The sequence below is a fragment of the Monodelphis domestica genome, chromosome 1, assembly GCF_027887165.1.
Source record: "Monodelphis domestica isolate mMonDom1 chromosome 1, mMonDom1.pri, whole genome shotgun sequence".
NCBI lineage: Eukaryota > Metazoa > Chordata > Mammalia > Didelphimorphia > Didelphidae > Monodelphis > Monodelphis domestica.
The window spans coordinates 75,114,406-75,124,064 of NC_077227.1; the positions used below are offsets into that span (position 1 = coordinate 75,114,406).

General features: G+C 39.8%; 1 protein-coding gene across 1 annotated transcript; it reads right to left on the reverse strand.

Annotated features, from left to right (window-relative positions):
* Positions 1 to 292: 292 nt before the first annotated feature.
* On the reverse strand, positions 293 to 9,414 carry FAM25A (family with sequence similarity 25 member A). Its single transcript, XM_007478640.3, has 5 exons — positions 9,252 to 9,414; positions 7,617 to 7,724; positions 6,711 to 6,926; positions 1,258 to 1,332; positions 293 to 464 (listed from the first exon to the last, which is right to left on the reverse strand). The coding sequence occupies exons 3-5, from the start codon at positions 6,781 to 6,783 to the stop codon at positions 343 to 345; spliced, it is 270 nt and encodes an 89-aa protein (XP_007478702.1). The 5' UTR covers positions 6,784 to 6,926; positions 7,617 to 7,724; positions 9,252 to 9,414; the 3' UTR covers positions 293 to 342.
* Positions 9,415 to 9,659: the final 245 nt, after the last annotated feature.

A 9,659-nucleotide genomic window follows, 5' to 3' on the forward strand; every position in this document is an offset into this window, starting at 1 on the left:
AGAAAATGATCTATGTCTTTAACGAATAATGCTTGGAAATGATCAAATAAAATATATTTTTTAAAAAAAATAATCATTAGATCCAAAAAAAAAATAGTCACAACCCTAAAATTATCCTTACAGTCACAAAGTCTCAAATTTAGTGGCAGCACAAGCATTTGAACTGAGTCTTATTGGCACAAAATCTAGTGCTCTTCCCAATATTCCATGAGTTGCTTGGTTGTTTTGGGAGTTAAATCTTTAGGGGGAGAAATACTTTGTCAGTGGTTAGTAATGAAACCAGGAGCCAAAATGGAAGTCACATGGGTTTTTATTGTGCCCAGACTAGGGTAGTGGTGCTGATCAGTGTCCTATATTGTTCAGTCCCTCGGCAGCATGCATTATTGTGTTGGACACTGTGTTGGTCACTTCCTTCATAGCTTTTTCTTCAGTTTCCTTTGCAGCTTTGATCACATTTCCAATGACTTTCAACGACAAAAAGAAGAAGAATGCATGAGTAAATAAATATTGTTTTGTTCAGCCTCTAATTTGTGGTATGGCATAAGACTTAATAGGGCCTTATAAATTATACCATGTGAATTGCCTGTTACTCTCAAGTGAAGCTGTTAGTGTAATTAAAATTTTAAAAATTTTAAAAATTTTTTAAATTTTCTAAAACTTTTTTTTTAATTAAAAAATTTGTTTAACCAAATGAAGAAATACTAATGGGGAGCCAATATTTTTTCCATGTCCTTTCAAACAAGTCTTCCATTTAGTCTTTTTCTTTTTAACCCTTACCTTTTGTAAGGGTTTTTTTGTTTTTTTTTTTGTTTGTTTTTTGTAAGTTAAAAGAGCAGCAAAGGCTAAGCAATTAAAATTAGTTGACTTGCCCAGAGTCTGAAGGTTAGAAAATGTCTAAGTCCAGATTTGAACTCAGGTCTCCTGACTCCAGGCCTGGTGTTCTATCTACTGAGCTACTCAGCTGCCCCATTCCACTTAGTCGTATGGTACCCATAAGTAATTAAGCTTGCATAGGCTGCCTTTCTCTCCAGTGTGTTTTTTCTTGCTAATTGATTTTTAATGGTTAAATGTTCTCTGATTATAAGCAAACAGATAATTGAATTGATATGAGTAACAAGAAAAGAAAAATATGTCCAAATTAAGGTTGGTGCCATGGAGGAGAAAAGAGAATTTGGCTTTAGGGGCCCACTTTAGCCACACCACCTCATATTTGGCTTTTCTTATCCCTATGATTCTCTAAAGTAAAATTTCTCATACCTTTCTCACCAGCTTCCTTGGCATGTTCCACCACTTCCTTCACCACTTCCTTGACTATTTCTTCAGCTGCGTGGACTAGAAGGAAGAGCACAAAACAGAAATAAGGGTCCTACATTCTTATATCATTTGGATATCTTTTGGATAACTATTTATAACATAAGTAACCTCCCAGGGAAATATTTTTATTGGCCTTTTGTTTCCAATTCTAATTCCAGACTAATTCAATATGATTACTTCACAAATGAGTCCATTTACTGCAAAAGTAAGTAGAGTCAACAAGCCTTTATTAAATGTCTACTATGTGCCAGTCTTGCCTCAGTGCCTATTTGCCTCAGTTTTCCTCATCTATAAAATGAGCGGGAGAAGGAAATAATCAACCACTCCAGTATCTTTGCCAAGAAAACCCAAATGGGATTACCAAGACTGAAAAGACTGAATAACAACAAATGTGCCAGGCACTATTCTAAATAATGGACAAATAAAGGCAAAATAATCTCCCTGCTCTCAGGGAGCTTATTATCTAATGGGAGAGATGACATGCAAATACTCAAGATCTATACTATATATACACAGAGATACAGGATAAATTTATGAATGTGTATGTATTTATTAATTTATATCTTTATCTGTCTATCTCTATACAATATCTACATTTATACATCTATCTATATCTATCTTTCTGTCTATCTATCTTTCAATCCATCTATCTATATCTACCTATCTATCTATGTATCTATCTATCTATCTATGTATCTATCTATCTATGTATCTATAGATCTATCTATCTATCTATCTTTTGATCCATCTATCTATCTATATCTATATTTATCTATCTATCTGTCTGTCTGTTGCTTAGCTTTACCACCTCAGAACTGCTACTTAGTATTTATTCTAAGACAGAAGGTACATTTTTTTTAATAACAAGATATATACAGTATAAATTGGAAGAAAGCAACAGAGGGAAAGCTGTTGAGGTAGAAAGGAAAAAGCTTCTTGTAGAAGATGAGATTTTAACTGAGACTTGAAGGAAGCCAGGGAAACTAGGCAATAGAGATGGTGAGGGGAAAATTCCAGGCATGGGGTGGCGGGGGCCAGTGAAAACGCCATCAGTCAGGAATTATAGCAAAGAGGGAGAGTCACTTTATTGCAATGGAGGGTGAGGCCAGAAGGAAGCTAATGTATAAGAATCCTGGGAAGGAAGAAGAAGCCTAGATTATGAAGATTTTATCCTTGCTCCTGAAAATAATAGGGAACCACTGGAGATTATTGAATGGGAGGTAGTGGTGGTGGCGAGGGCAGCAACAAGGTCAGACCTGTCCTTTAGGAAGACCACTTTGGCAGCTGAGCACAGGATGGACTAGAGAGGGGAGATGTGGCAAGGAGACTAAGCAGCAAACCATTGCATCAGTTCAGGGATGAAGGGATGAGGGTCTTGCACAGGGTGGTTGGCAGTGATAGAGAGAAGGGGGGCTACAGGAGAGATATCAAGAAGGCAAAATCAACAGGCTTTGGCAACATATTGAATGTGTGGGTGAGAAAAAGTAAGGAGTCAAGGAAGAAAGCTAGATTGTGAGCACAATGATTTTTTTTTTAACCAAATGGGATCCAAGAAATAGCAATGAGAAGCCAGCACTTCTTCCTTGTCCTGCCAAACAAAACCTCCCACTTAGTTTTAGGGGTAACTAGGTAACTGGGAGAATGGTGATGCCCTCAACAGTACTAGTATGTACTAATAACAGTAAAGTTAGGAAGAGGGAAAGGTCTAGGGGAAAAGGAATGAATTCAGTTTTGGTCATATGGGGCATAAGTTGCATATGGAACATTTGGTTCAGCATATCCGATAGGCAATTAGAGATAGAGGTCTGGAAATTAGGAAGTTAAGAATTAAAGCTAGATAAATAAAGTAATAAGTTAAAAACCCCAATGTCAAAGGGACTTCAGAATATTTAGCTCTACAAACAGAACAATTTTGACAACCCCCCCCCAATAACCTGTGATCTAAAATAGTCGCTCCCTATAACCTTTTCAAGTTTAAATTTTATAAAGTTGATTCTCTTCTCAGTTTGCCTTTGTCTTCAACATTCCCTCTGAATTCTCAGCATCATTTGGTTCTTCTTCCTCTCCCCTAGTAACACATGAGGCTTCTTTAGCCACAGGTTGTTTGGTAAAAATCCCAAACTCAAACACGTTTAAGATTTACATTTCTTCTCATAACTTTATTTCATCATGGCGCCCAAAACTATGAAAATATTATACTGTCAGAGACAGTAAGACTTAAAAAAAAAACAAAACCAATTCTCACCTTCTACTTTAGAATCAACACTGGGTATTAATTCCAAGGAAGAAGAGTGATCAAAAATAGGCAACATGGTTTAAGTGACTTTCCCAGGATCACATAATTAATAAGTATCTGGGATCAAATTTGAACCCAGAACTTCCTATCTCTAGGCTTGGCTCTCAATCCACTGGGCCACCTAGTTGTCCCCAAGACTTTTTTTTTAAATCTTTGTAACAAATAAGTATTGTCAAGCAAAATAAATTCTTATATTGACCAAGGCAAAAAATGTGTGACTCAAGTCAGCTAAAGTCACACCTTCTACAAGAAGACTTTTTCAGTCTTCCCTAATCTTAGTACCTTCCTTTAGAGACCACCCCCAATTTATCCTGTCTACAGCTTGTTTGTACACAGTTATTTTCAGGTTGTGTTCCACATTAGACTGTGAGCTCTTGGAGAGAAGGGGCTGTTTTTTGTATTTCTTTTATCCCTATTACTTAGCACATAGCAGCCACTTAATAAATGTGAGCTAACTGCTGAACTGTTGTCCATCATCTTTCTGTCTGGAGGTGGGTAACGTTCTTCATCAGTCCTATGGAATCATGGTAGATCGGGGTGTTGCTGAGAATTATTCTTAAGTCTGTCAAAAATGCTTATTTTTATGAAGTTGATGATGATCCTGTTTCATGATTCCTGAACTTTAGTAACCCTGGCTGGGTTGTTCCCTGGCTGGGCAAGACATTTAACATCTGAGTTTCTCTGAAATTAGACTAATACTGGAAATGTTGTTATCCAGGCATTTCAGTCTCTTTGTGGATCCACTGGTGGATTTCTTGGCAAAGATACTATAGTGGTTTTCCATGTCCTTCTCCAGCTCATTTTACAGATGAGGAAACTGAGGCAAAAACCATGGGTCACACAGCTAATAAGTGTCTGAGACCAGATTTGAACTCAGGAAGATGAGTCTTCTTGATGTCAGACCCAGCTCTCGATCCACTGTACTAGCTAGTTGGAAATACTCACCTTAAAACCTTGAGCTAAGGAAAGTAAATAATTTAGATTTGCTAACTTGTTAAAATGACTGTAAACATCAAAGCACTATATAATATAAGTAATTATAATTCTGATAATAAGGGCTAGAGGAGCCTCTATAGTTTCTCTTTAAAAATCTAGGGGCAGTTCACTCCACTGAACCACCCAACTGCCCCCCATCCTACTTCCTCTTAATGCTAGTGCCTTCCTCTGTTAATGATCTCCCTGAATGTATTTTGTTTATACATAGTTATTTGCATGTCATCTCTTCCACTGGATTGTGAACTCCTTAAGAACAGGAGTTTTTTTCTCCCCTTCTTTGTATTTTTGTAGACCTTAATACTATCCATGGCACTATTAGTAGACAGTTAATAAATGCTTATTGACTGCCTGACTGTTAGGGAGATGGAAATCTGTCTTTTTGAAAGCCAAATTCCAGCTCCCCTCCAGTAAAAAACTTTATAAAAGGCAATGAAAAAAGGATTGAAGAGAAATAGGGTTACCGCCTCACTTCAAAGCTCTTCCAACTGAGATCCATTTGTCTCTTTAAAAAAAATTATAGAAAACATCTCTGAGCTTTCTAGATTAAAGACACCATTTAAATTCAAAGCTGTCCTTCAGTAATAAGCTTTCTGTTTCATCATAAGGTCCTTCCTTTACTCTACAGCGTTTTCAAGCTCTAATACAGAGGGTAGATTTTATTTACCCTGTAAATCCAGTTTTCAATTTGTTTAAATATCCATAGTTAATTAGTTACAGAGGCCAAGTGAAGGGAGGGGAAGAATATAATTTATTTCTTCAAGTACAAATCTTTAAAATCTCTTCCAAGGTAAAAAAATAAAAAATAAAAAATAAAAGATCCCTTTGGTGATTTGTTTACAAAATTATCAGAAGTGATTGCTTTTGAATAGAATGTCTATCAAAGTTTTGGGGAAGGCCATTTTACAAATTGGCTGTCATCTTTTATAGGCATTAAAGGATCTAGGTGATAGCTTCACTAGAGAAAAAGGAAAGCTCTTTATAAATCTTAGAGTATTATATCAAAGTGGCTTATCGCAGTTGTCTCACAAATTCTTAACTTTGTAGGTCTCTAGCAATCATCTCAACTAACCCTTTGATTTTATTGAAGAAGAAACAGGACCAGTGATTTGCTTAAGGTCACAGAGGTTGGAAGCTCTTAAAACCAGGTCTCAGCCTCCAGGGCTCTTTGCCCAGTTCCAGGAACCAAAAGGATAAAGATTTTAGAAGTTTTCTTCTTGGTCTATCCCTGGCCCAGTCGCTAACCACCATGAACGCAACTTCTAGGTACTCTTTGGGCCAGTCATACTCAGGAGATCTATTATGGTTCCTTCTACTTCTAGGCCCCGAATTCCCAATTAGTCAAGAGAATCCCCAGCAGGCATTGCTGTGGAACAGGTTTGTGTGGGGAGTGGAGGACAATCTTTCCCAAGTCCTACAATTAGTCTCACAAAAGCATCCTCCTTTTGGAGCCTTTCAATGATTATCTTCAGTCTCCCAAGATCCATCCAAATAAATGAGAGTTGGAAGGCTAGGAGGGAATTAGTTGGGAGATTCCTTCCCTTGCAGCCAGTATAATTGGCCTAGACTTTTCCAAAACCATCTATCATCTCCCCAAGGAGATGCAAAGTAAGCAGAAAAGCAATTTTAACTCTACCTGACTTGCCTCCCCTTGCCCCTTCCCCTTTTTCTCAACATTGGAAGCAGACTAGAGACTACCTTTTTTTCATGATTTTTCCTATTGAACCTAATTTCCATTCTTCCAGTCACTCAGTTTTGCATTCCAGGAGAGGCCAGTCTATGATTTGTTTGTTTGTTTCTTGTCATAATTAAGGTGAGACAGATGTAGCTAGCACATTTATTTGCTAGTTCTTTCTCTTCCAAAGTAGTGGAATAAAAGAAATATAACAAAATGTCTTGTCCAGACCAACAAAACCCTCATCCCAGACAACTAGAGCCATACCTGTGGTCTCTTTTTAGATTATCCTGGAGAATGCCTCTGCCTCTCTGGAAGTATCCTCAGAGCTTCTTAGACCCCCTAACCCATCCACTCACCTACAGATAGTTTTACCTTTCCTCCCCTGCCCCCTTTCTGACAGAGGTACCTGTGGGGTGTAATGTTGCTTACCTGCCCCTTCAGTAGCATTCTCAGCCCGATGGGCCAGACCCTCGGCAGCGAGCCTTCCAAAACCTCCCAGCATGGTTCTACTTGGTCAGTTCCTGAGGAGTAAGATGATTCTGTACAGCTTCCTCCTTGCCCTGGCCTTTTATAGGCAGTTCCTGGCTCCTCCAAATGTCCACGGGCAATGGGTGTCACATCAAAGGAGTCAGGTGGTGATTAATCCTGGAGGCATCAGAGGAGGTGGAGAAAAACTGGGTAGCTGATCTCTGAGGGACTTGAGTAAAGCTCTTCCCCAAGGGAAGTGGTCTTCTTCCATTCATGGTAAGTGTACAGGCATAACTGACAAGCACCTACTATGTGTGAGGCACTCTACTAAGTGCCAGGACCTTTGCACTTAGCATGGACAAGAACACCTTCTCTAAACATCTCTGGTTGTCAGGGCTGACCCTGGGCATGACCGTAAATTCAGCAAACCTTGTTTTCTATCAGGGCCACCACCATCAACCTTCCTTGATCCCATTCACTAAAACCTTGTCTCCCCTCACCAAACTTCCCTTGCTCCAAGCTAAGCTTCTTTTGCCTTGTAGTGTGGATGAATTTAAGACTCTGTTTCTTTCTCTAGGACATTTTACTCTATTCCTACTCTTTCATGTGTAATTGAAAGTGTAATTGAAAGGCTTGATCCTCTAAAATGGTGGCTTTTTAAATGATTTTTCTTGTTTTACCTTATTTACATTCTTCTAGTCAATCAGTTTCACAGTCTGGGAGGCATCCCCCACTCTTCCCTCTCCCTCTTCCTATCATCCATTGAGTTGTCAAGTCTTGTTGACTCCACCTCTATACCATCTCTTCCATCCCTTTTCAGCCATTCATAGGGCCACCATCTTTAATCAGGTCTTTCCCTCTGTTTACCTGAACTATTATAATGCTTCCATTTGGTCTTCCTGAATCCAGCTTTTCTTTTCTCTTATTTCTGCTCCACGTAGCTACTAAAGTGATATTCCTAATTCACAGGGATGACTGTGTCACAGATAAAATATGAATATTGGCATTTAATTAAAGGTCTTCAATATGACTTTAGCCTAGCTCTTTAGGCTTAATTCCATTACATCCCTTAGGCACTCTATATCCCCCCTAAACCAGTCATATGTTCCTCTCTACAAGATATCCTATATCTTGACTTTGCTCAGGCTGTTTCCCTTCCCTGGAATGTTCTTATTTTTTTTTCACCAATTGATTATGCCCTTTGGAATCCTAAGCTCCCTCAGTCAAGGGGCTATCTCCTGTAAGAGGACTTTCTGACTTCCCCCAACCACTCCCCACTTCCAATTGCTTTTGTAATGGAGGAGGAAATATGAGAGAAAGAAGGAAGGTTTTCTCTCCTCTGTTGCTGATGGGGAGAGGTAAGCCAAATACTGTCTCTCCTGGAAGGATGGAGGAGGAAAAATGAGAGGAAGAAGAAGGTTTTCTCTCCTCCGTTGCTGATGGGGAGAGGTAAGCCAAATACTGTCTCTCCTGGAAGGATGGAGGAGGAAAAATGAGAGGAAGAAGAAGGTTTTCTCTCCTCTGTTGCTGATGGGGAGAGGTAAGCCAAATACTGTCTCTCCTGGAAGGATGGAGGAGGAAAAATGAGAGAAAGAAGGAAGGTTTTCTCTCCTCTGTTGCTGATGGGGAGAGGTAAGCCAAATACTGTCTCTCCTGGAAGGATGGAGGAGGAAAAATGAGAGGAAGAAGAAGGTTTTCTCTCCTCTGTTGCTGATGGGGAGAGGTAAGCCAAATACTGTCTCTCCTGGAAGGATGGAGGAGGAAAAATGAGAGAAAGAAGAAGGTTTTCTCTCCTCTATTGCTAATGGGGAGAGGTAAGCCAAATACTGTCTCTCCTGGAAGGATGTGACTCCAGTGAGATGTTGAAAAGGAGAAGTGGGGGATGGAGACGGGGTTTGTAACTGATTGATTCCGTTAAGGTGGCAATATGTCTCCCTCAGTGGACTTCAGGACTCCTCAGGCTGTCTGCCTCAGTGAAGCAAGATGACCCCTTCTAAAACTCTCTTCCCAAAGGCACTTTAGCTGTCAGCCTTTTGTGGTTAACGTATGGCTTCCACGGATAAGGAAAGATGACAATGTTCCTTAGCCAGCTATATTTGAGGCACAGGGGTTCAGTAGTCCCTGATCTGGATTGTCACTGCTAGGGACAGGACTTCAGCTTGAAATCCTGTCTCTCATTAGTTTAAGCTCTTGTCCCCTTGTTTTATAATCTATAGGCAGGCTCAAAACCCAGATCAAAATGTTTCTAATATTTATTTGGAGTCAAAAGGGGAAGGTAAATGGCAAGGAAGGAGGAAAAGAGGGTAAGTGGGTGAAGGTAGCCCCAAGGTCTACCGCCTTGCAGATTGGCTTTCCAAGTCTGAAGGCCTCCCTTTCCACCAGATGCTTCTTGTCCCTACACTTCTTGGTCTCACTATCTTCCTAATGTTCAGTTCAAGGGACAGGTATGGGAGAGAGACCCAAAGGAAAGGGTTAGATGGCTCAGGCCAGAGTGAGTCTAACCCAAATCCCTCTTGAGTATTCAGAATTCAGAATAGCTGTTGATGAAACTCAGCGGAGGCATTGAAGGTCTCTGAAAGGAGTCAGGTCCCAACTGGCAGAACTCTTTCTCAGCCTCAGGAAAATACTCCTTCCTAGGCTGGACCTTGGCTGTTGGCTTCAGAATTCTATCCAGCTTTCAGAACTCCCAGGATTCTCTTGCCCCTCCTCTACTGCTCCTCAGGCTTCTCATCTCAACTGCAGAGTCTCTCTCTCCCTTACTTTACACTTTGTATTATTTTTATACCTTTAAAAAAGTGTTTTGTTTTTTTTTTAAATCTCTGTCAAGTGCAAACCCTATAGGCTCAGCTAAGTGGCTCAGTGGATAGAGACTGGAGGTCCTGGATTCAAATGTGACTTCAGATACTTCCT

Excerpts from the sequence above, each read along its gene's own strand:
- FAM25A (XM_007478640.3), bottom strand. The coding sequence starts at position 6,783 with ATGCTGGGAGGTTTTGGAAGGCTCGCTGCCGAGGGTCTGGCCCATCGG. Across the intron at positions 1,333-6,710 it reads GAATGCTACTGAAGGGGCAG|TCCACGCAGCTGAAGAAATA; the intron begins GTAAGCAACATT and ends TCTTCCTTCTAG. Across the intron at positions 465-1,257 it reads CAAGGAAGCTGGTGAGAAAG|TCATTGGAAATGTGATCAAA; the intron begins GTATGAGAAATT and ends TGTCGTTGAAAG.